General features: G+C 43.5%; 1 protein-coding gene across 3 annotated transcripts in view; it reads right to left on the bottom strand.

Annotated features, from left to right (window-relative positions):
- ARIH1 (ariadne RBR E3 ubiquitin protein ligase 1) overlaps window positions 1-26,108 on the bottom strand; it is a 254,134-nt gene that overhangs the window by 176,494 nt on the left and 51,532 nt on the right. For all 3 annotated transcript variants that reach the window (XM_033919555.1, XM_033919553.1, XM_033919554.1), the window contains exon 2: window positions 18,890-18,957. In XM_033919555.1, coding sequence (XP_033775446.1) covers window positions 18,890-18,957 — 68 coding nt within the window. The remainder of the gene's footprint in view (window positions 1-18,889; window positions 18,958-26,108) is intronic.

Here is a 26,108-nt window from a genome sequence, read left to right as displayed (position 1 = left end):
TGGTTGAAACTTTGCAGGGCTTAGTTTTTCAAGCCAGTTCATCTATGTGCCAAGTTTCATTGAAATTGGAGATGGTAAGGTGGGGATCATTCTGAAAATTTATACAGTTGGTGTTGAATGACCCTTTAATTAAAATATCAAGAATATTTTAAAAACATGTGACATGAAAGAAGCAACTAATGCCACCAATGGGATGTAAGAAATAACCAAAAATGTTACATACGGTATTAAAAAATAAGCAAATATCTGAAACTATGATGTTCACAACAGCTCTCATTATTACAAAAAGCTCTTATAAAATTTATATATATATATATATATATATGAATATAAAGACAAAATGGCTAAATATCTAACACAATGGCAACATAAAGCTAAAAACCTGCCTTAATGACAAAAATCAATTAATGCAGAGTATAGAAATGATATATAAACATTTTAAAATATTTATAAAATTATATAAATATTTAAGAAACAGAAAAAATGTGAATGCTAGATTGAGTACAACATTTATTTTTTTGTAACATACCTTAACAAAAGTCTGTCTCTTATTGGGCAGGCCTCTATTATCTTGGAGTCTGAACACACAATTAAACATTACCAAATTAAATGTAAACCGTGGAGATAGTAAAGCTAATAAAGACAGATAGTGAGTAAAAACAAGATGACAAAAGATGAAAAGAAGAAAAAAAAAAAAAGAAAAGAAATGAAGAGGAAAATAAGAGGAAGACAAAAGATGAAAAGGAAAAGAGGAAAAAGTACAAAAGGATAGAAAATGAGGAAATGAGGAAAGAAAAAAAAAAGAATGTCTATTTTTTCTATTTCTTGTTTTCATTTTTTTCTTTCCCTTATTTTTTTCTCTTCTTTTGTTTTCATCTTTATCTTCCTCTCAGCCCCCACCAGACATCGTGCATGCAAATAGGGGGGAAGAAAGCAGTCGGCCCTGATCCTGGAAAAACTGTCACAGGGCCACTCAACCTGCGCTCAAGCCCACTGGGGATGAACCCGAGGCTCCCTGAACCCCCAAACTTTTAGTGCAGGCTGTCCATATGGGTGAACTGCAAAGCAGTCTGCCCCTTGGAAACAGATCCTCGACCTCAAGAGTCTGCGCTTTTCTGCAGCCAGAGCTGTCCCAAGAGCGGAAGAACTGAAAAGAACTGAAAAACTGAAAAGCCTCGCAGTTAGTAAGAGACACAAAATTTAATTAAAAAAATAAACAAAAGCATAAAAGATAGGCTCCTACCATTTTGCTTGTAGAGAGAAAACTGAGGAATTGAAGGACAGACCAGAGGGTTGAGAGGCAGAGCAAAAGAATGCGGAGGCTCTCTAGAAGAATTCTCATGAGAAGGGATTGACTACCCATAGGTTCAGGAATAAACTGACTGTCGCATTAGAAAGCTTAGTTATACATTCAGGCCTAGATGCACTAAAGTCAGTGATTGTCTAACAATTGTCGCTAAACTGTTTTTGACTGGTTTAGCAAATCTCGCATATGTCGACCCGATGTAGAAAATGGCTCAACATATGGTTTTCTGCATGATCGCTCATTCTCCGATCCAGCCATGCAAATAGGATCATTAATATTGAAATGCCATGTAAACTTAACAATTGATGCTCTAACATTGCTTCACTACGCACAAAAAAAACCCAAACACTTTTAGCGATCTGAAAAAAGTGATTGGTCAAGACCAGTCACTTACGTGTCTTACTGATAAATCAGCCCTGAAATTAAAATAATATTTATAACCGGCACTGGACACCCCCACCCCAGCAAAAAATCGACAGGAGGTATGCTCACTCCCTCCTGCCATGGTGACATCCCCACCCCAGCACGAGAGAAAATTCACAAGATGCCCACTCCCTCCTACCCCCAAACCCCTCCCTCAATACCTTTGTGAGAAGCTGAGTGCTCGGTCCTCCTGCTCTGAGGCCCACCAGTCCAAAATGGTGGGCCTTCACCTTCCCAGTCCATCATGTGATACATGAGGATGGGCCTAAGGCCCTGATTGGCTCAGCTGTCCAAGGAACCTCCTGCTATTATTTGCTGCTATTGGGGAAGAGTTCACTTGGCAGGAGAGAGTGGGCAATCCTCATGCCAATTTTTGCTACCACAGGGAGCATGTTTCCCTGTGCCAGTTCATTGGGGGGGGGGGGGGGAGAATTCTAGCACAGCAGTTTTTTTTAATGGGGCACATATTGTGCATGTGTAACACATGCACAACATCTGTGCCATTAAAAAAAAAGAAAAAGCCCCAACAGCTTAGGGGCTTCCCCTGCCACTCAGTTGTTAGGGCTTCCACAAACCAGCTCTGTGCTTGCTTCAGTTGCTCTGTGAGCGATTGATCAGATGGGAGAATACCATGAACCTTTGTGCAAATAATTTGCATGAAGATTTGTTGGTGCATCAATTGCTGTTCCAGAGTCGGCCAAAAAAAAACCAAACCCCAAAAACGGCAAATTTACACGGTCTCAATGACCGTGTTTTGTGCATCTAGCCCTCAGTAAAAAAATATATTTTCACCTATATTTTAAATGTGCAACTTTGCAACTTCATGGCATGTCCATTAGTCTTTGTATTTTTTGAAAGAATGGATTTGTGTCTACCCCTTCTACTCCACTCAGGATTTTTTAGACCTTAATCATATCTCCTTTCTTCTCCAAGCTGAGAAACAAACTCTTTAACCTTTACTCATGAGACATATTCCATCCCTTTTATCGTTATGGTTGCTCTTCTGTATATTTCTATCTTGAGATGTAGTGATCAGATTTGCAGACAATACTCAAGGTACAGTTACACAATGGAATGATACAAAGGCAATAAAATATTTTCTTTATTCCTTTCCTAGAAATTCCTAGCATTGTGTTTGCATTTTGGCCACTGACACTCGCCACCATTTCTTGGGTGGTGACCCCTAATGTGAATCTTATTATCATGCAGCTATAATTTGGTTTATTCTTTCCTACATGCATTATTTTGAATCTGTCTACATTCAATTTCATCTGACATTTGAATGCCCAGTCTCCCATTCCTCCAGCAGGTTCACATTACACATGTGACTTAATTAAAAACTGAACATGAAAATTTTATTCTTATTCAAGATTCCCAGAGTCCTTACTCAAACATCGGTCCCAGTACAGATCCCTGGGATCCTCCAATATTTTATCTTCCTCCACTGAGAAAATTAGCGTTTTCTTTTGGAGTCTCTTAGGAGGTACTTTGATATATCTGGATTTTCAGAAAGCATTCAATAACTCACCTTTGTTTACAAATTTATTCTTATTTTAAAAACAATGGAGCAGAGATTGGAGAGGCAAGACTTCCCTTGGCTAAATCCATATTGACTATTATTAAATCACATCCTACATGTTCAGTAGTTTTCTTTATCAAGTTCAAGTTTCAAATTTATTAAAATTTGATATACCGCTTATCAAATATCTAAGCAGTGTACATTATTGCAAAACTAAAAATAAAAATTAAGAGGTAATTGCAATAACCGAGACAGACTAACTCAAAAGTAGGGGAAAAGGGAAGAGAAGTACAATAGTCAATAGGAAAGAGAGACATCAAAAGGGAAACAGAATAGAGAGGGTATTAAAATCCTGTAAGATAGTAGAGGCATAAAATGATATTAACAGTCATTAATAGTATCAATCATTTTCCCAAGTATATATGGCAAATTCATGTGTCTGTAGTATCCTGGATCACCCCTGGAACCCTTTTTGAAAGATAATGCAAAATACAGGATATATGTGTCTCATCACAGGGAAGAATGGCTCGAGTGCCCTAGAGGAGGGCAAAATGGACAACTAGAAGTTACAAACTTGGATTTGAAGGGTTTCTCTTGCTCCCCTAGTACAGTTAGGGTGAGTCTATAGATAGCTCATTTTTTAAATTTCCCTCTCTCTCAAAGATAGCAACAGCTGTGCCGGGATGTGGGATCTATAGCTAGAGAATTGTGCGGGGACAGAAATCCCGCCCAACCCCACCAGTACCCACCCGTCCCTGCGAGGAATCGCCTCTGTCCCTGCCTGTCCCCCCAATAAAAATTACCTGGCCTCATAAAAAGCAGCAATTACTTCTGACAGTTTTTAATTTTTTAAGTTTTAGTTTATTTAAACCAACAATAAAATATAATATAAACAAATAACAGTCCGTTTTTACGAAGGAGGACACCTCAACAATACCTGAAGCGGAGAAAGTGTTTGCAGGAGAAATAGAAGACAGCCTCACCACAGTTGAAGTGGACTTAGCCCAGATATACTATCAGATCGACAAACTTAAAAGTGACAAATCACCTGGACCGGATGAAATTCACCCGAGAGTCTTGAAGGAATTGAAGATTGAAATTGGAGAGTTATTGCAAAAACTTGCAAACCTGTCAATCAGAACTGGTCAGATACCAGACGACTGGAGGAAAGCGAACGTCACGCCAATTTTCAAAAAAGGATCGAGAGGAGAACCGGGCAACTATAGACCTGTGAGTCTTACGTCTGTCCCCGGCAAGATGATTGAATCACTGATCAAGGATAGCATAGTTCAGCACTTGGACACACACGACTTGATGAAACCCAGTCAACATGGATTCAGGAAAGGGAAATCGTGTCTGACGAATTTACTCCAATTCTTTGAGACCGTGAACGAGCAAATTGATAGTGGAAAGCCGGTGGACATAATATACTTGGACTTCCAGAAAGCATTTGACAAAGTTCCACACGAAAGACTTCTCAGGAAGCTACAAAGCCATGGCATAGAGGGAGATATACAAAGATGGATAGGCAAATGGCTGGAAAACCGAAAGCAGAGAGTGGGCATAAATGGGAAGTTCTCCGACTGGGAGAGAGTGACTAGTGGTGTGCCCCAGGGCTCGGTACTTGGGCCGATCCTTTTTAATATTTATATCAATGACCTGGAAAACGGAACATCCAGTGAGATCATCAAGTTTGCAGACGACACAAAACTCTGCCGGGCAATCAGATCGCAGGAGGACAGTGAGGAACTCCAGAGCGATTTGTGTCGGTTACAAAAATGGGCGGAGAAATGGCAGATGAAGTTCAACGTGGAGAAATGCAAGGTAATGCATTTAGGCAGTAAAAATAAGGAATACGAGTACAGAATGTCAGGTGCAACTCTGGGGAAAAGTGAACAAGAAAGAGATCTGGGTGTACTGATAGATAGGACCCTGAAGCCGTCGGCACAATGCGTGGCAGCGGCAAATAAGGCAAATAGAATGTTGGGCATGATAAAGAAAGGAATCTCGAGTAGATCGGAGAAAGTTATAATGCCGCTTTATAGGGCAATGGTCAGACCCCACTTGGAATACTGCGTCCAACATTGGTCTCCCTACCTAAAGAAGGATATAAAACTGCTGGAGAGGGTGCAGAGACGAGCAACTAAACTAGTGAAGGGTATGGAGAAACTGGAATATGAGGATCGACTTAAAACACTGGGATTGTTCTCCCTTGAGAAAAGGAGACTGCGTGGGGATATGATCGAGACCTTCAAAATACTGAAAGGAATTGACAAAATAGAGCAGAGAAGATTATTTACAATGTCCAATTTGACACGGACAAGAGGACATGAAATGAAGCTAAGGGGGGGCAAGTTCAGGACTAATGTCAGGAAGTTCTGCTTCACACAGAGAGTGGTTGACATCTGAAATACTCTCCCAGGGGAGATTATTGCGGAATCGACAGTCCTAGGTTTCAAAAGCAAACTAGATGCATATCTCCTTGAGATAGGCATATAAAGATATGGTTGGCTATAAAATAAGCCAGGTGAATACCTAGCAGGGCCTCCGCGTGTGCGGATCGCCGGACTTGATGGACCGAAGGTCTGATCCGGAGATGGCGCTTCTTATGTTCTTATGTTATGTTCTTATGTTCTTACCTGTCAATTTTATTTCCCTTAGAAGCAGCAGATGAATCCAGAGACCAATGGGATAGCCCACATCTACCAGCAGGCGGAGATTAACAGGTGGTCCTATTGGCTGGCACTCCTCCTGTTTATCCTGTATAGCTCCTTGCCCAAGCATCCGTAACCATCAATAGGCATAGTATGGAAAAAACTTCTTTCCCATAACAAATCTCAAAATGCAATAATACAGAAAACAACCCGCCATAATAACAAACTGCGAAAGTTGCAAAATAGAAAACCGAGAGACAATAACCAGAAAGGGTGGGGCTCTGGATTCATCTGCTGTGTCTAAGGCAGGGGTGTCCAATGTCGGTCCTTGAGGGCCGCAGTCCAGTCGGATTTTCAGGATTTCCCCATGAGGTCTATTTGCATGCACTGCTTTCATTGTATGCTAATAGATCTCATGCATATTCATTGGGGAAATCCTGAAAACCCGACTGGATTGCGGCCCTCGAGGACCGACATTGGACACCCCTGGTCTAAGGGAAAGAAGATTAACGGGTAAGAACATAATTTTTCCTTCCCTAGCAACAGCAGCAGATGAAACCAGAGACCAATGGGATGTAGCAAAGCAATCCTCAATCCGGGTGGGAAGCAAATGCCACCTCCGCAACAACCGAAGCACAAAACGCCCCTACCGCATGCGCCCACACATCCAAGCAGAAATGCGGAGAGAAAGCACTCTCGGAAGACCAAGTAGCCGCGAGACAAATCTCCTCCAAGGAAAAAACCTCTGGGCCGAGCCCAAGAAGTAGCCATCGCTCCGGCGGAATGGTCATGAAGTTCTTTCGCCAACCGCTTCCCTGCCAGCAAGCAAGCATAAAGAATGTCCTTCTGGACCCATCGATGGAGGCTTCGGACGATGCCATACGTTTGAGGCGTCCCTTGAAGAATACAAAAAGGAGATATAGAGAACTAAAAGTCGTTAGAAACCGAGCTCGCGGAGAACGCTACGTACGTACCAAAAAATGCAGTGAATAAAAGCACTGCTCCCAAGTTCTTCCTCCCAGGAAGAAGGAAGGAAAAGTGAGCGTGACATAAAAGAAAGGATGACACCCCCCTAGAAGGAAATAGTGGTACCATCCGAACTGATACCCCATATTTCGGAAATCAGAAATGGGAATCCCCGCTGAACAAGGCCTGCAACATAGAAAACCGCAGAGTTGAAGCCATGGCCACAAGAAACCCCTTGTTCAACGGCACAGCCCTTCAGAGTCCCAAAAGACAAGGATGAAATGAAGCATTTGGTAAACTGAGAAGAAGTACGTGAAGATTGTACTCCAAACCATGCTTTCCAAGAGGTGCATGAATATACCGCACTCTGTGTAGGAACTGAACCACATGAAGCTGAGAAGTAAGCGAAGAGCAATATACCTAGCCCTCATAACAAGCCAAGAATGGCACTAGAAGCTGAAGGGAATTGAACGCTAAGCCCTCGGCAATACCAGGGCTGTGGAGTCGGTAGATAAATGTTCCGACTCCGACTCCTCAGTTTTTTGTACTTCAGACTCCGACTCCGACTCCAGGTACCCGAAATTTCCTCCGACTCCGACTCCACACCACTGGTTAATTTTCAGATCGTTAAAATGGAATGTCAAGTTGAGAGAAATTAGCATTTTCGACACCACCTTCTTTTTGCTTTTAATCAAGGTTCTAAGGCTGCAGAAGCTGCTCGCAACATTTGTGCTCTGTATATAGTGGGTGCTATAGCTGAAAGAATCGCTCGTGATTGGTATGCCAAGTTCAAAAATGGAGTCGGTAGATAAATGTTCCGACTCCTCAGTTTTTTGTACTTCTGACTCCGACTCCAGGTACCCGAAATTTCCTCCGACTCCACAGTCCTGGGCAATACACTCGTGTCCAAAAAAGAACTCTGGAGTGGATCAAACGCTAAGAAGCACCCAAGAAAGGAAAAACCTCCAAAAGGAAGCAGAAGCCACAGAAGAAGACGACCTTAGCACCTGGATAAAAGAAGAAACAACCTGCTTCGCATAACCCTTACACGTCAGCCAAGACCTTTCCAAAAAGCTAGGTCGTAATACTAAAGTAGTACAAATATCCATGTAGATCGGACCCTAGGAGAGCAAAGCCTGATATACCAGGAAACTTCTTAGTCCGGCTGTCGAAAGACTCATCATATCCGCATAGTAAGGATGGCGCCGCCAATACAGAGATTTTACAAATACTGTGCCTGGAAGGCGAACTCGAGATGGCAAATCCAAGCCATCATCAGCCAGCGGAAAACACTGAAAAGGAGAAGGCAGAGGCGAAAAAGGAGCCACGCAGCAACTCCCTCTAACCCCCACTCCCTGGGCCCGCCGAAGAAGCTAGGAAGCTTAGAATTGAGAGACGTGGCCATGAGGTCTAGTTCCAGGAGATCTCACGTTCATAAAAAGAGCTAGAACGCCTGAGCCACAAATCTCAACATCCAGGATACAGAAGATTACACTTTTACTAACATGCACACTTTCCCGAGCGCACACAGCGCTGTACACTGTAACATACAAGAAATGGGCCATGCTCAGATTCCGCGGAGAGAAAGTCTAGCCAAACTCTCATCCTGATCCATAAAAGGATATGCCAACAGAAGATGAAGATGAATATGAGAGTACACCCATTGAAGCAGAACAACTTTACCTGCCAACTAAGTACAACCCCTACTGCCCAAGTTGTAGAGAAATACCCCCATCCTAATACTGACCAAAAGGACCCTCAGCGGCATTCCGGAAGAATGATCTGAAGCTCCAGAAAGGTAGCCTGACCCTGCTCAAGAGTAGAAGAATGAACAAGTACTGAGTCGCCTCTAAAGACCAGACTCTGGAGCTGAGGATGGAAGCCATCGAGCCCCCAACCCGACAGCCCGGAATGGTCGGTGGTCATGAGCTAGTCCAGCAAAGACCGAGGCATGCCTTGAAAAGAGAAATCTCGCTGAGCCACCAAACATACAGAACGATGCAGGAGGAGCATACCAAATAATTGGAGCCCTGAGATACCAGGAACCACAGCGACTGCAGCAGCGTTAGAAGGGGAAACCGAAGTTCCCAGTGGAGTCAGCAATATGGATCCTAGAACTTGTACAGAATCCCATACTCTCTGTCATGGGAAGCGAAGAAGAATGCCAATCTGAGACCGAGACCCCACGCCCAAGTCTCCGGAAAGAAACACATGTCTCTCCTATATGAATAAAAACATCATCCCGATATACCTATAAATAGTACAGGAGAAAAGAGCGCTGCAAATTCGAAGATGCACGTGTAAAGAACTGAGGAAAGGAAACCACCCTTTTCGTGTCAGTCAAATGGCCCGACTGGAAGTCGTCCGAATCAAGCAGGCAGTCAAGAAGAAATTAGATGAATCGCCTGGTAGCACCAAAACGGTACCTCTGCCCACATCATCTAAAACATTCGTGAATCCTTGGTTAGGCGAAATGGCATATGCCAAAACCGAAAGCGCCGCTCCAAGAGAGGCATGCAAACCTAGTGCCGATTCGGAGTCCATAGAGAAAATGTAAATATACTCCCAGGTTGTCAGCAGAAATGTGTAACCCTGAGAAACTAATGCAGCAGAATGGGATCCAGCCTGCCCAATGCCCCCGTCTTGGCCATCATGCAGTAAGTGGTTCTCTAAGAACTACAAGAACCATCCTGAGGACCAGTAACACTTCAAAGAGAAACACAAAACAGAGAGACTCCATGAACGAACTGGAAACCTGAGGAAGAAGCAAAGGTGCAAGCATCCTGAAAAATGTGCACAGCCCCCTGACCCGACAGTATAGCAACTACTCCCTCATGAGAAAGCCTGACGAGGCCTTGGAAGAAGTCAAGATCCCTTCAGAATGAAGTGCAAAAGATCAGTAAATGGCAGGATGAGCACTGTAGGAACTGGAAGAAGAAAGAAATTCTCCTAGGTAAAAAAAATTAAGGTTCGTAATGTAACCCATGAAAACAGTACTAACTCCATGCAACGTGAGCGAAATACGTATGGCCTTTAAAGGGAATACGTACTAGATGCAATCAAGATGCTGTATCTACCGCGCTTTGGAAAACAAAAGCAACTTAACAGGTATCAGACAAAAGCGTCGTGACCTGCCCATATGACAGCTCCCTGTCCACGAGAAAGCTGTCCACGAGAAAGCGGAAGAAATGACCCCCACAAAGTGCTGCAGCGGTCATAAAATGTGCTGGAGGACAATCACAATTTTAGCAAAGAAGAAAGAAACACTCCTGAAAACCAACTATACTCGCAATGTAGCAATGACCAAGACGGAAGACTGAAAAATAGGAAACTGCGGCAGCCTGCAGTAACTTAAATTGCATGCAAGGTGCTCCAAAAACCAACCGCCCCCAAAGGGCAACCTTGTTTGGGCGTTTTTTGTTTTTTTTTTTCACAGTAACCAAGGCGGCTCATGCCCCTAGAACCGCACCATAGGGACATAAAGCAGTTCCGCAGCACTACCAGACACACGCAGAACTGCCCATAGGCAGAAAGATCAGGGAAACCCCGCCACACACACACAGTCCCACTAGTCAGGGACCCCTAGAGAGAGGAAGAACCACCCGAATGAAACGCGGGCACTCCCTGCCCCCCCCCCCACTTCGCTGTGCCGCCTGCCAACCCATTCCGGAGAAGAACTGAGTACAGGCGACCAACACAGGGCTGAATCACATGTGAAAGTGCCTGGAGATAGAACAAAGCAGGCCCAAGAACAAAAGGCCGCCGCTCTGCAAGAGAAGCTGGGGGAACACACATACACACCAAACTTGACCACTGCAACATCGAACAAAGCTGTGGCAACTGCACCGACTCAGATGACCCTGCGGCATGCTCCGAGACAGCCAGCTACACAACACAACCCTCTGAACGATGCGGTGCAGGAGACTCAAGCGCGCGACAGTTTCGTGCCAAAATAGGCCAGAACCGAAAACAGCACTGCAGAAAACAGTCCCGGAGGCCCGCGCTGACATAGCAACCCACAGCCGAGGCTCACCGTGAATAAAATACACCCCGGGGGAGGAGACGTATGAAAGGCGGTTGGGTCTCAACAGCGTTGGAGAACCCCTGTGGGCCACATGCGCTCCGCAAAGCCCCGGCTTCTGGACAGTCTCAGAAGAACATATCGGGAGCCTTTCTCACCACCCCAAGAGCCGCGCAAACATGCAGCGCCCCAAGGCATCACCGGGAGCCATCCAAATACGCGCCACCCCCCCCCCCCCGGCCGCTATACTGCTGAGCAGAGTGAGCCCCAGAAACCGACAAACGCTGCAGCACCATCGCCAGGGAAGGAAAGGAAGCTCGCACCCCAAATGCGCGGGAAAGCACAGGCTCCCTCAATCGAGAGTAGCCCTTCACAGATGCAACCCCGAGAAATCCAATTCCACCGTGCCAAAAAGAAAAACTCAGCGCTTAACAAAATAAGCGTCCCGCAGTGCAAACACCAGAAGAAGTAAACACATACTCACAACCTCGTGATTAGTGTCAGCAGAAGCCCAAATGCCGTTGCCGAGCATATGCAGGGCAGAAAAGTAACTGCAGTGCCCCCCCCCTTTTTTTTTTTTTTAATAAGGGAAAGAAGAAAAAAAGGGGAGCACATCGAGAGGAATGGCCTACTGAGAACAAGCCAGCACGGATTCTGCAAGGGAAGATCATGCCTAACGAACCTTCTGTACTTCTTTGAGGGAATAAGCAGTCGGGTGGACAATGGGGAGCCCATAGACATCATTTACCTCGATTTTCAAAAGGCTTTCGACAAGGTGCCACATGAAAGGCTACTTAAGAAGCTGTGGAGCCACGGGGTGGGAGGGGATGTGCACAGATGGATCAAGCACTGGTTGTCAGGTAGACTGCAGAGGATCGGAGTAAAGGGTCAATATTCTGACTGGCGGGGAGTCACGAGCGGTGTGCCACAGGGATCGGTGCTGGGGCCGATACTCTTTAATATATTCATCAATGACCTGGAAAGGGAGGTAAAGTGTGAGGTTATAAAATTCGCAGACGATACCAAACTGTGCGGCAGAGTTAGGACCAGGGAGGAGTGTGAGGACCTGCAAAGGGACCTGGACAAGCTGGAAGACTGGGCAAACAAATGGCAAATGCGCTTCAACGTGGACAAATGCAAGGTCATGCATATAGGGAAAAAGAACCCGCTGTTCAGCTATAAATTGGGGGGGTATTGTTGGGAGACAGCAGACTCGAGAGAGACTTGGGTGTGCTGGTGGATGCATCACTGAAGCCATCTGCACAGTGCGCGGCAGCCTCGAAAAAAGCCAACAGGATGCTGGGCATCATAAAGAAGGGCATAACAACCAGAACACAGGAAGTCATCATGCCACTGTATCGAGCGATGGTGCGCCCACATCTGGAATACTGCGTTCAGTATTGGTCGCCGCACCTCAAGAAGGACATGGCGGTACTTGAGAGAGTCCAAAGGAGAGCAACGAAAATGGTAAGAGGGCTGGAACACTGCTCATACGCCGAGAGGCTGGATAGGCTGGGGCTCTTCTCTCTGGAGAAAAGGAGGCTCAGGGGAGATATGATAGAGACCTTCAAGATCATGAGGGGCATAGAGAGAGTGGATAGGGACAGATTCTTCAGACTGAAGGGGACAGCAAATACGAGGGGGCATTCTGAGAAACTGAAGGGAGACAGGTTCAAAACAAATGCAAGGAAGTTTTTTTTCACCCAAAGGGTCGTGGACACTTGGAATGCGCTACCGGAGGAAGTGATCAGGCAGAGTACGGTACAAGGATTCAAACAGGGATTGGATGGTTTCCTGAGGGATAAAGGGATCGTGGGATACTGAGGGAGGAGCTGGGATGTAACACAAGTATAGGAAGTTAACCAGGTAATGAGAATTAAACCAACCAGGTCGTGCATGTGCAAGACCGGAGGGCTAGGACTTCGATAGGAAGGCAGGACTTAAATGGGAAACCAAGGTGGCAAGGGAGCCCCTTCTGATGATTAGACAGGTCTTGACCTGTTTGGGCCGCCGCGGGAGCGGACTGCTGGGCAGGATGGACCTGTGGTCTGACCCGGCGGAGGCACTGCTTATGTTCTTAAGGCAGACCCTCTATCAATGGAGGGAGGGTGAGGCAGGGACCTGGGGGGGCCCAGGTGTAACCCCTAAAGCCGGCACCGTTCAGCTGGACACCCCTGTCTCACTGAAGAGAAAATCTCAACAGGAGAAACAGAACCAAAATCTCACTGAAGAGAAAACCTCAACAGGAGAAAGAACCAAAATCTCACTGAAGAGAAAACCTCAACAGGAGAAAATAAGATGCCAGTCACAGCTAGAATCCAGGAGCTAGTTGAATAGCGACCGTCCCCTGCTGGGAGATAGAGCATACTGGATAAACAGGAGGAGTGCCATAAAATAGGACCATCTGTTAATCAGTTTCTCTATCTCCGCCTGCTGGTAGATGTGGGCTATCCCATTGGTCTCTGGATTCATCTGCTGCTGTTGCTAGGGAATAGACATTAAGTCATGTGACTGTAGGGTCGACCATTTCTTGTTAAAAGAAATAAGAGTTGGATTTTTTAGAAATATAAAAAACATATTTGTAGAGCAAACAAATCTGGTTTCACCATCTGGCATAGGTAACTTGTGAGAAGTCCTTCCAAGATCCACAAATGGTTTTTAATGCAGCAATGATGAGTAAAGAATCAAACAATATAGCATCAAAATCATTTAGAGCAGAATTGAGAGAGGCACTTTTCAGGACAATGGTTGCATAAGAAAAATGTGGCAAAACTGAACTGGAAAATCCCAAACTCAGCAAGTACTTCATTTTGTACTAAACACAATTGGTGGCATAACCATGAGAGGGGGCTGGGCCTCCCACTTTGAGCTTAGCCCCCCTCAAAATGAACATCAACCTTGCTGTAGCTGGTGGGACATTGTTTTTTCATCTTGGTCCCAGTTTCTGCTTTTCTCTATCTTCTACTGTTTCTATGCCTCGGGAATCCTGTGAGCCGGGGGGGTATCCCTGTGGGGGTCCCGTAGACCTTGGGGGAAGTCCCGCAATCCCCGTTCCCATGCAGATCTCTATCTATAGCCCGTCAGGGAACATACAGTCAGATGGCTCAATTTTACTTGAGATGATCTTCAGTCTGCCAGTAGACATGGAATGTTTATGTATAATGGGAGATTTTAATATTCCTCTTACTCCAGATGATGGGATTAATCACCACTGCAGTCTATTTAAAATGCCCGAGACCTGTTTATTTACACAGATAATCCATGAAGTGACTCACAATGGCAGCCATATTTTAGATCTGGTGTTTTTGTCATTGAAAATGAGATGTAACTTTCTTAGTAGTCCTGTAGTTAAACCCACATTATGGATGGATCATTACTTTATCAGTTTTTCTATATAGTTAATAAAGGTGTATTGTTTTAATGATGAAGGAAATGGAGAGAGGCTTGTCTGCCCGAAATTTGAGATTGAGACAGAGATAATTTTGTTGATGCTCTGTTACAATTGAATTTGGAGGGGGATGTTGGTATTATACTCTTGAGACAGTGTTAGAGAAAGCTGCCCCATTAAAAATGGTTAAATCTAGTGCAAACATTAATACCAGGCAATGAAGATCTGAGATAGGAAAGAACTTGAGGAGAGAGTTAAGGAAGTTTTGAAAGAACAAGGAGGAAAATAAATGATGTTGATCGTGATAATTACCAATTCTGATTATTGGAAGATCAAGCTTTTTGTGCATTGGAGAGAGACAGATATTATAGTGAGAAGATAAGGGAAGTCATTAATAAATAAAGAATTATTTGAGTCAGTAAGATTACGACAAACAAAAGGAAATTGTAACATTGGATGATACTGGTTAATTGAACTTCCTAATAAATAAAATGGAGAAACTATATGATGGGGTTCAAGTTGAGGAAGATAACAGTGGAATAAGACATTTGGATCTGGAGGTTAAATGAGAGAAATTTGATGAGGTATTTGAAGATGTAATTTTGCAAATATTAAGATCTCTGCATCCGATGAGAGCAGTATATGACCCTTGTTCGCTCTCTATAGTTCAAAAAATTAGGGGATGGGGTATTATTCTCACTAGTTACAATTGTGTATAAATCGTTACAGAATAGTCACATGCCGAAATTGCTTAAGAGTGCCACTATTAAGCCCAAGTTAAAAAAAGGCACATTTGGTGGAAACAGACATGGGGCATTATAGGCCCACATCTTGTGTTGCCCTTCTTGAGGAAAATTATAAAAAAGACAGTATTGAAACAATTGGAAGAGTTTGTGGATAGAGATGAATTAAAAAGGGAGATGGAAGAAAACAAAACATTGTGTATGGTCTCTTTGCATGTGTCTTTGGCATTGACACAGTAGATATCGATGTTTTACTACAAACTCTGATGGCGATGGGTATTTGGAGTTGGAGTTTTGCAATGGTTTGTGTCATTTTCAAGATTGCTCAATAAAAGTACAGAGTAATGGTCATTTGTCCGATACTAGATCTGTGTCTAGGAGTGTCCCATAAGGATCGACACTATCAGCTCTGCTCTTCAATCTTTATATGGCTTCGTTGGGGACTGTATTTCGGCAACTTGGTGTTGCATACCATTTGTATGCTGACATATGGTTTTATTTTTCCCCCATGGAGGATTGGAAGAGTGAGCTAAAGGAGAGGTTATCAACATGTTTAAAAGCTGTGAATGATTGGATGGTAGCCCATAAATTAGTATTGAACTTGGCAAAAACAGATGAGATGCTGTTAGGGCGGAGCGAAAATTCACAATGGCCTAAGAATATTGTTGTGAATGATTTGAACCATTTGATGCATAAATTCTAAGAGTCTAGTTAGAACTCAACTTTGAGTATGAAAGATCAAGTATTGGCTGTGGTTAAATCAGCATTTTTCCATATACATTTTTTGAGCAGACTAAAACCGCTGTCATCAGGGTATGATTTCTGGATAGTAGTACAGTCTGCTATTATTGCAAAGTTGGATTACTGCAATGCACTGAATTTAGGGATAGCGTCTTCACAATGTAAGGCCTTACAGATTATTCAAAATGCTGCGGCATGGCCGATATGTGGCAGAAAGAAATTTAAACATGTTACGCCTTGGTTGAGAACCTTGGCTGCCTGCCTGTTAAATTCCGAATTCTCTTAAAATTCTTGTTTTGGTGTTTAAAGTTATTCACCATGGCATTCCCTGGTATTTAACACAAGTAATGACACTCTATCGGCGCTCTAGATCTTTAAGGTTGGGAAGGAGCAATACGATTGTCACTTTTCACAAGTGCATTATGAAAGTACTAAGAGTATCTGCAATTTCCATAGCAGGGGTGTTATCATGGAACAAACTGACAGGACCACAGAGAGCACTTCTGGATTTACAAAAGTTTAAAAAAAATACTTAAACTACTGTTTGTGGAGCCGTTTAAAAAAATTTAATATTTTATGGTGATATTAACATTATTGGATAGGGAGGTGTTTAAATGAATGAATTTAATTGTATGGAGATATACATACAAGTAACATACAATAATGTATATCTTATTTTTAGGATTGTACTGTTGTAAGCTGCTTAGGTATAAAAGGGTAAGAAATCTTTTAAATAAATAAATAAGTAAAGCTATGTGGAAGGTGATTGTGTAAAGAAGGGACTAAAGAACCTCCTAAAAAAAAAAAAAACAATCTGTATTCCACACTCTTGCAAAGCCTATTCTAGAGCAGTTTTTGAAGTTTCAGTGGTACCGCAGGGGCACAAATATGTTGAAGTTGTACACAAGGATAGAAGATATATAATGGCATGGTGGGTAATTTTGAGCAATTATTGGTAAACTTTTGGTGGAATTCTTAAGGGTTGACCAGAGTTAAAAATTCAGTATAAAATATGCAAACTCAGTAAATTCAGAGAGCAGTGGTTTCATTATTGTTAAACCTTAAAATGTTCTCTGAACAGGAAGCACCAAGTCACATGACCAATCAGTCTAAGTCAGGGGTGCCCAAATGGTCAATTGCGATCGACCAGTAGATCGCAAAAGCAATGCGAGTAGATCGTGTTGCCTTTGCGATCTTGTTCTTCCTGCCTCCCAGAGCCGGGCCAGGTGCGTACAAGCGCCGGACCCACAAGTCTTCACCTCTGACGTCAATTCTGCCATTGGAGAGAAAGTTCTGGGCCAGCCAATAGCTGCCTGGCTGGCTTGGAACTTACTCTCCAACGTCAGAATTGACATGGGGAGGAGGGGGAGAAGGCTTGTGGGCTTGGCACTTGTACGCTCCAGGTCTGGCTTGGGGAAGCGGGAGAAATTGGCGCGATGGCTTGGGGGGGGCAGGGGGAGAGAGAAAGAAAGACAGAAATAAAGAGGAGGCAGGGGGAGAGAAAGGAAAAGACAGGCAAGCAGGGGGAAAAATACAGAAATAAAGAGGGAGAGAGATAAAGAAAGACAAAAATAAAGAGGGGGCAGGGGGAGGGAAAGAATGACAGAAATAAAGAGGGGGGCAGGGGAAGAAAGAAAGAAAGAGGCAGAAAGAAAAAGGGAGGGGGCAGAAAGAAATATTGGATTTACAGAAGGAAATGCAATCAAAGTCTCATGAAATCACCAGACAAAAAGGTACGAAAAGTGATCAAAATGTGTCCGTTTTGAGAATTTATATCTGCTGTCTATATTTTGCACTATGGCCCCCTTTACTAAACCATGATAGTGATTTTTAGAGCAGGGAACCTATGAGCGTTGGGAGCTGTGAGGGGCATTCAGTGCAGCTCCCTGCGCTAAAAACCGCTATTGCGGTTTAGTATAAGGGGAGGGGTATATTTGTCTATTTTTGTATAGTTGTTACTCTGCCCTGACTCTGAAAAAAACTCTGAATACAAATGATAATTAACATTTTCTCTGCATAGTGTGCTTTTAAAAATGTTATTGTTGGTAGATCATTTTGACTTGGTTATTTTAAAAGTAGCTCGCAAGTCAAAAAAGTGTGGGCACCCCTGGTGTAAGTCAATGGAAAAACACAAGTTTTGAAAAAGAGCTTATGGGATCAAGCGATTTTACCAAAACCATAATCAGCGGCAGAGACCAGAAGGAGAAGTACTAAAAAAAATATTAAGTGGTCATTATAAGTCTAATCTCATCTCTAACATATACTTCCTTTATAAAGCAATACATGCCTCAAAAGTCAAACACTATTGCTGGCCTGCTGAATGTTTGCATTAAAGGGTCACCATATCAAACTTTAGTCCTCCAGGGCCCATAAACAGGTTTGGTTTCAAGATAAATCAAAATTTTCAAGTTAACCTTTTTCTTATCAAATATATATACTTTTTTGTTAACTTAAACATGACCAGGCTTTCAAATATAAAAAAGCATATGATGTTTATGTTTATTTATAGCTCACCTTTATCCAAGGTAGATTGTATTTTTAATTTATGTATATTTTGCTGTAAACACGAGTCACAAACATAAAACTAAAATAAATATTGCCTCAAAATATTCACTGTGGAAATCCTGAAAAACAGTTTGGTTTGTAGGTCCTCGAATATGTTACAACAGCTCTCACCAGAGCACATTAAACATCCACATGAAAGCATGCCTTGCTACATGGGCACACAAGTTGATTAGAGCAAAACTGCAAACTTTATGGTAAGGAAATATGGTAAGCTATATAAAAATTCTCTCAGAAACATTCTAGGTTTTACATAGTTGCCTGAAGTCTACACAGAGAAATCATCTGCATTCTTTTATTTGAAAGTCTTACTTTTGGCAGATTCCCAATGGTAAAGGGCTCAGCAGATGAATCTCAAGAAGGGAGACTTTAAAATTATCTGAAGAAGCCAAAACACACTGATTGTGCCCTGAGGTAGTACTGAAAAAAATATACAACGGCATACACAAGTTGACCTCTAAAGTTACCTAGAACAGCTCAAAGAAAATATAAATTGCTCCTTTTCTTCTCAACTGACAGCTCTAGAGAGAAAAACTTTCTTTTCCCCAGTGATGATTGCTGCTTACCTCTCCATTAGTTTCTCTTTATCCCAGTTGAAATGGCTAAGTAGTATTCTGGTGATGGTTGCTGGATTCTAGAGAGAGAGAATTGTGGGGTTTTTTATAAAAATAATTGACAATATAATTGATTGTAGCTGGCTAAGCACAAAGTGCAAGAAAACTCCATTTTCAACTAGATTAAAAATTAAAAACTTAAGAACACATCAACTGTTTAGATGATGCAAATTTAAAAAAGTTTTAATAGTTCAGTAATCCTAATTATTTAGCAGCACTAAAAAATATGTCAAATATGTCAAATATTTCAGCTGGATGTTCATTCATGCAAATTTATGAGCCCTTTTATAGTTTTTTTTAATATATTAAATATATAGTACAATATATATACTTTGAAAATTCCTACTACTTAACCACTCCAATTATGAAAATAACCTGCAGTACTGCTGTACTGACCCTTATCAGAACTCTAAATGCAGGCATCATTGATATATAAAGCATGAATTTATTTTTAAATAAATACAGTGTGACCTATTGAAGAAAGCTTGGGGAAGATGGGTTTATCATAACGATTGTATACCTTTTAATAAAAACCTGAAATGATATGAAGAAAAATATTAGGACTAAATGTAAAATCAGGCAAGTTAATAGTGGCTCTGCTTAAAATGAGAAAGCATATGCTAAGGAAAATTACAAGAAGATCCAACATGCTTGCTCCATAAACCACACAGCAGATACCTCCATTAGTGGGTTTCATGCCACTTTTGCAGCAACAACTGTACTTAGTAAACGTGAAAGGAGGGGTGGGAGTAATAGCAAGTATTATGAATGCTGCTGGTACAGAAGTGATGGGAACATGTCACCTGAAGGTTCTTTAATCTCTTGGAGAAGCAATTTCCAGAAGATATATTATGAATTTAAACATATTAGAAGTGCAATTTGTTCCAGGTAAGTGTACAAGATTTGCACATGCAAAATTTGAAAATAGCCGATTCCATGCTCTGAAAGCCGAGAGTAAATCTTCAGACTTCTTAATTTTCAAACTTCATAGATACAGTCCGTTCTCATTATTTGTGGTAGTACAGTTTCTGAAAATGTTTACAAACAGCAAAATCGAAAATAACGAAACATTGAGTCTATGGGAAAATAGAGGATAGATAGCACAGTTACTTACCGCAACAGGTGTTATCCAGGGATTGCAGGCAGCTATTCTCACATGTGGGTGATGTCATCCAAGGAGCCTGGATGCGGACAGCCTTGCAAGCAGACTTGCTTGAAGAAACTCAGGTTTCGAGTCTGACACACTGCACATGCGCGCATGCCTTCCCGCCCAGCACAGGGCATGTCTTCTCAGTTCAGATAGCTAGCAGAGAAGCCAACCAGGGGAGATGGGTGGGTTGTGAGAATAGCTGCCTGCTGTCCCTGGATAACACCTGTTACGGTAAGTAACTATGCTTTATCCCAGGACAACAAGTAGGCAGTCTATTCTCACATGTGGGTGACCTCCAAGCTAACCAGAATGGAATGGTGGGAGTGCTGGCAACTTAGGAGAATAAATTTTGTAATACTCTCTGGCCAAAATGGCCATCCCGTCTGGAGAAAACATCCAGACAATAATGAGAGGTGAAAGTGTGAACCGAGGACCAGGTGGCAGCTTTGCAAATTTCCTCAATGGGAGTGGATCTGAGGAAAGCTACTGAAGCCTCCATGGCTCTAACTTTGTGGGTTATAACTCGACTCTGTAGTTGCAGTCCAGCCTGAGCATAGCAGAAAGATATACAAGCAGCCATCCAGTTGGAGATGGTTCGCTTAGAAATCGGATGTCCCAGCTTGTCTGGATCGAAGGAGACAAAAAAGTTGAGGAGCAGATCTGTGTGGTTTGGTGCATTCTAAGTAGAAGGCCAAAGCACGTTTACAGTCCAGGGTATGAAGAGCAGTTTCTCCAGGATGAGAGTGAGACTTGGAAAAACCAGTGGAAGTACAATGGATTGATTGAGATGAAATTCTGAAATCACTATAGGTAAGAATTTAGAATGAGTACGGAGGACCACCTTGTCATGATAGAAAACTGTGAAAGGTGAATCAGCAACTAAAGCTTGCAGCTCACTGACTCTTTGAGCAGATGTGAGGGCAATGAGAAACACCACTTTCCAAGTGAGATATTTCAGATGAGCCGTATCCATTGATTCAAAATGGAGGCTTCATCAATTGAGCAAAAACAACATTGAGATCCCAAACCACTGGAGGCGGTTTGAGAGGTGGTTTGACATTGAAAAGACCTTTCATAAATCTGGAAACCACAGGGTGAGCAGAAAGGGGTTTTACCTCGATAAGTTGATGGACTCAAATGGATGTAGACTTGAGGCCAGAGGTAGATAAGTGCAGAAGATAATCCAAAACGGAAGACAAGGAGTTATCTCAAGGCTCCTTGTCATGAGCAATGCACAATGTAGAAAATCTAGTTCATTTTTGGTGGTAGCATTGTCTAGTGGCAGGCTTTCTGGAAGCCTCTAAAATGTCCCGAACAGGTTGAGAAAACTGAAGAGGAGTTATGTTGAGAGGTACCAAGTTGTCAGGTGTAGAGATTGCAGATTGGGATGAAGAAGAGATCCTTGACTCTGTGTAAGCAGAGTGCATACAGAACAGATTCGTCCATTCCAGAAGGAAAGCATCTGCCTCGAGGCAATGAAGAGAGTATATCCTGGAGGAGAACTGAGGAAGTTGTGGTTGTGGAGAACGCAAAGAGATTTATTTGAGGAGTTCCCCACTGAGAAAAAATGCGATGTAGTGGCGAGGAATTGAGTGTCCATTCGTGAGGTTACAGAAGATGATTCAATTTGTCCACAGACAGTTTTTTCCTCCTTGAATATAGACTGCTTTCAGGAAAGTGTTGTGATAGATTGCCCAGTTCCACACTCTTTGAGCTTCCTGACAAAGAGGGAGAGATCCCGTTCCTCCCTGCTTGTTGACATAGTACATGGCGACTTGATTGTCTGTTCGAATAAGGACTACCTAGTCGTGAAGAAGATGCTGAAAAGCTTTGAGATAACTGAAGATCGCTCTGAGTTCCAACAGATTGATGCGACACTGACAATCCGTGCTGGACCAGTGGCTTTGAGTATGGAGACCATCGAGATGAGCCCCCCCAAGCGTAGGTCGAGGAATCTATCGTGAGGACCTTCTGCTAGGAAGTTCTTCTTTATCCAACGTGTGGTGAACACCTGGAATGCGCTTACGGAGGACATAATAGGGCAGAGTATGGTAATGGGGTTTAAGAAAAGATTGGATAATTACCTACTGGAAAAGGGGATAGAGGGATATAGATAGAGGATTACTGCACAGGTCCTGGACCTGTTGGGCCGCCGCGAGAGCAGACTGCTGGGCACGATGGACCTCAGGTCTGACCCAGCAGAGGCATTGCTTATGTTCTTATGTTCTTATGGGTGTCTGGAACAGTAAACCTCTAGAGCATCCACCAGTGGAGACTGTCTCAACGAAGGAGTGACTGTAACGAAGGAGTGACTGTAATGTGTTGAGAGTGTGGGTCGCAAGCCTGCGCCCACTGAGATGCCAGGGTCCACTGAGGAATCCTAAGGTGAAGTCTGGCTAAAGGTGTCACGTGAACGGTTGAGGCCATATGACCAAGTAATACCATCATGTGTCTCGCTGAGAGTGAAGAAAAGGAAGTCACTTTGTGGCAAAGCTGAAGAGCATCCAGACGCTGCTGAGGAAGGAATGCTCTGAGTTGTACAGTGTCCAGAACAGCGCCGATGAACTGTAGATTTTGAGAGGGCTGAAGATGGGATTTGGGAAAGTTGATTTTGAATCCCAAGCTTTGTATGAACCACGTAGTCTGTTGGGTCGCTACAATAACCCCCTGAGATTTTGATTCTTTGATGAGCCAGTCATCCAAGTAGGGAACACCTGAAGACCATGGTTCCGCAGAGCTGCTGCCACTACCACTAGGCACTTGGTGAACATTCTTGGAGATGATGCCAGGCCGAAGGGTAGCACTCTGTACTGCAAATGCAGATTCCCCACCTGAAATCTGAGATACTGATGGGAGGCTGGATGAATGGGGATGTGAGTGTACGCCTCCTTAAGATCTAGAAAACATAACCAATCGTTCTGATCTAGAAGGGCATAAAGGGATGCCAGGGACAGCATGCAAAATTTTTCTTTGACCAAAAATTTGTTGAGAGCCCTGAGATCCAGTATGGGCCACAGATCGCCCGTCTTCTTCGGAACTAGGAAGTAACGGCAAAAAAAACCCTGCTCAGAAGTTCCAAGGGAACTTCAACGATGGCATGGAGACAAAGCATAGCTTGAGCTTCCTGAAGAAGAAGGGCGGTCTGGGATGGATTGGAAGGATGCTCTCTTAGAGGAAGCTCTGGCGGAATCTGAGTGAAATAAAGAGAGTATCCTTTCCTGATTATTGACAGCACCCAGAGGTCAGATGTAATGGTCTCCCATCGATGGCAAAAATGATGGAGACAACCTCCGATAGGAAGAGGAGAGGACAGAGACAGAACGATGGAGGTTATGCTCTGTCTGAGACAGTCAAAAAGGCTGAGAAGCCTTAGGTGTAGCAGAAGGCTGAAGTTTCCGTTGATTCTGTTGTTATTGTGGTTTCTTGGGAGGTGCTCGAGTGTAAGGAGCTGCCCTTGGAGGATAACTCCTCTGATAGGACAGAAGAGGTCGAGAAGGCCTGGAAGGAGCTGGCTTAGGCTTTGGTATGAGGATGGAAACAAAAGATTTCTCATGCTCAGACAACTTCTTGGTGGCGGCCTCTGTCGCACAGTTCTTCAACCGCCGGTCCGCGGACTGGTGGCAGTCCGCAGAAAATTTGTGCCGGTCTGCGCAGGGCCGGCGAGATCAAGTCGGCAGTTAAATTTCCTGCTGACTGCAGTTCCTGCTCACTAATGTTCCTCCCAGCCTCAGGCGATTAAGACAGTCTGCCGACGTCGGGGCCTTCCCTCTCTGAATCTCGCCTGTTCGAAAACAGGAAGTTGAAACAAAATAGGCGAGACTCAGAGAGTGAAGGTCCCGACGTCGGCAGCCTGTCTTGATCACCGCCCCTGCCGAGTTGCTGAAGAGGGCCGCAGAGAGCTGCAGATTCAGGTGCAGGTGGAGGGAGATGGTCAGCGTGTGCAAGCAAGATCCTGGGGAGCCTTCACAGTGACTGCCTCCCTTCCCACCAGCTCTCCTACTTGCCAGGGCAGTGATTTACCGGCAACTTCCTGCAGGCAAGTACTGAGAGCTGCTGGAAAGGGAGACAGCCACTGTAGGAGGCAGGGATGATGCTGGATAAAGGGAGAGCTGTTACTGGACTTGGAGAGAGTTAGAAGGAGAGATGCTGCTGGGAGGGGAGGAGGGAAAGGGATGGGAAGAGAGTTAATGTTGGATAGATGGAGGAGGGAAGGGAGAAGAAGGAGAGATGCTGCTGGAAGGGGAGGAGGTAAAGGGATGGGAAGAGAGTTAATGTTGGATAGATGGAGGAGGGAAGGGAGAAGAAGGAGAGATGCTGCTGGGAGGGGAAGGAGAGAAAGGGATGGGAAGAGAGTTAATGTTAGATAGAGGGAGGAGGGAAGGGAGAAGGAAAAAAAGGAAGGACGGAAGGGAGAAAGAAAAAAGGAAGGAAACAGCTGGCAGGGAGATTACAGGAGGGGAAGGGGTCAGGCTGGAATGGAGAGATCAGATGAGGGAAAGGGGAGAGAGAGGAATGAGAAAGTAGAGAGACATTGATGCTGGAAAGAGGGTCAGCAGAGAAATGAGAGAGGGATAAAGATGCTAGATCTGGTGTAGGAGAGATAAAAATGAAGAAGGCAGTGAAGCTGGAATGATTGATGTCAAAAAGGAAAGGAGGAACAGGCTGGATGACAGGGAAGAGGGGCATAGAAATAAGTCAGATACATATGGAAGGGGGAGAGGGCAGACATTGGATGGAACGGGCAGATGCTGGAAGGAAAAGAGTGTAAAGAAGATGAAAGCAGAAACCAGAGACAACAAAAGGTAGAAAAAATAATAATAATTTTATTTCTATTTTGTCATTAGAATATATCAGATTTGAAATATATATCCTGCTAGAGACATGACTGGGGACTGCAGTATTCTGTTAGCATGATATTTCTATGTAGCATTCTATAATAACTTGGCTTGTTCAGTTTTCTTGATAGTAGAGGGGATATATGTGAAGGGGAGGGGAGACAGGGGTTTTGTTGGGCCGTGCTCTGTATATTTGTATTTATAAAATCACAATTGTTCAGAATATTGTTTTTTTTTATACTTTAATAAAATACGTTCAATATAAAATCATAATTGCGGCTTGTGCAGATGGGATCAGATGGTTTACGGGGACCGAGCTTGCGGAGATGGGGCGTAAACGGGGTTTTTAAATTTTAGTCCTAGTAGTTTGCCGGTCCACAAAATAATTATTTTATTTCTGCCGGTCCACGGGTGTAAAAAGGTTGAAGAACACTGCTCTATCGAGTCATCAAAGAGGTCATTGCATAGACGATCCTGAATGTTGGGATCCATATCAATGGTGTGAAGCCAGGCTAGGCGGCGCATCGCTACTGAGAAAGCAGTGACTCTCGAAGAAAGTTCAAAAGCATCATAAAATGACTGAAGAAGGTACAACCTGAGTTGTGCCAATGTAGCAATGACTTGCTGGAACTCTAAAAGCCTGTGTTGACCAAGGTCTTTTGAAAAACCAGGGAGAATATCAATAAAATACTTAAAATAAGTAGTAAAGATATAATTATAATTTAAAACCCTGGAGGCCATCATCAAATTTTGATAAACTTGTCCATTGTCCTGCCCTCTCTGCCAGGAGGTACGGTAGCATACACCCTGGAAGGATGACTCCTCTTTAAAGAAGATTCCACAAGAAGGGACTGATGAGATAGTTGCGAGTTCTCAAAGCTCTTCCAATGTACAGTTTTGTGCCTCGATTCCAACTTGCCTGGAACAGCAGGGATGGCATAAGTAGTCTCCGGGTTTAGTTTGAAAGTTTGTGAATGAAGCCTGTTAAAAGGGAGTTTGAGAGACTCCACAGGAGGCCGAGGCATACTCATTTCCTCTAAATACTCCTTAGAGTACTTAGAACCAGAGTCCAATTTAAGATCCAGGTCCTCAGCCATTTGATGGAGGGAAAGGACAATTGATCCGCAAGAGGATGGCCTCGAGAGGGACTCGATGACCTTGAGGCGCCTTGAGTGGAAAACGAAGG

This window comes from Geotrypetes seraphini, chromosome 14, assembly GCF_902459505.1.
Source record: "Geotrypetes seraphini chromosome 14, aGeoSer1.1, whole genome shotgun sequence".
Classification (NCBI taxonomy): Eukaryota; Metazoa; Chordata; class Amphibia; order Gymnophiona; family Dermophiidae; genus Geotrypetes; species Geotrypetes seraphini.
The sequence above is the reverse complement of the archived record's forward strand: the minus strand, read 5'-3'. Positions and strand labels throughout refer to the sequence as shown.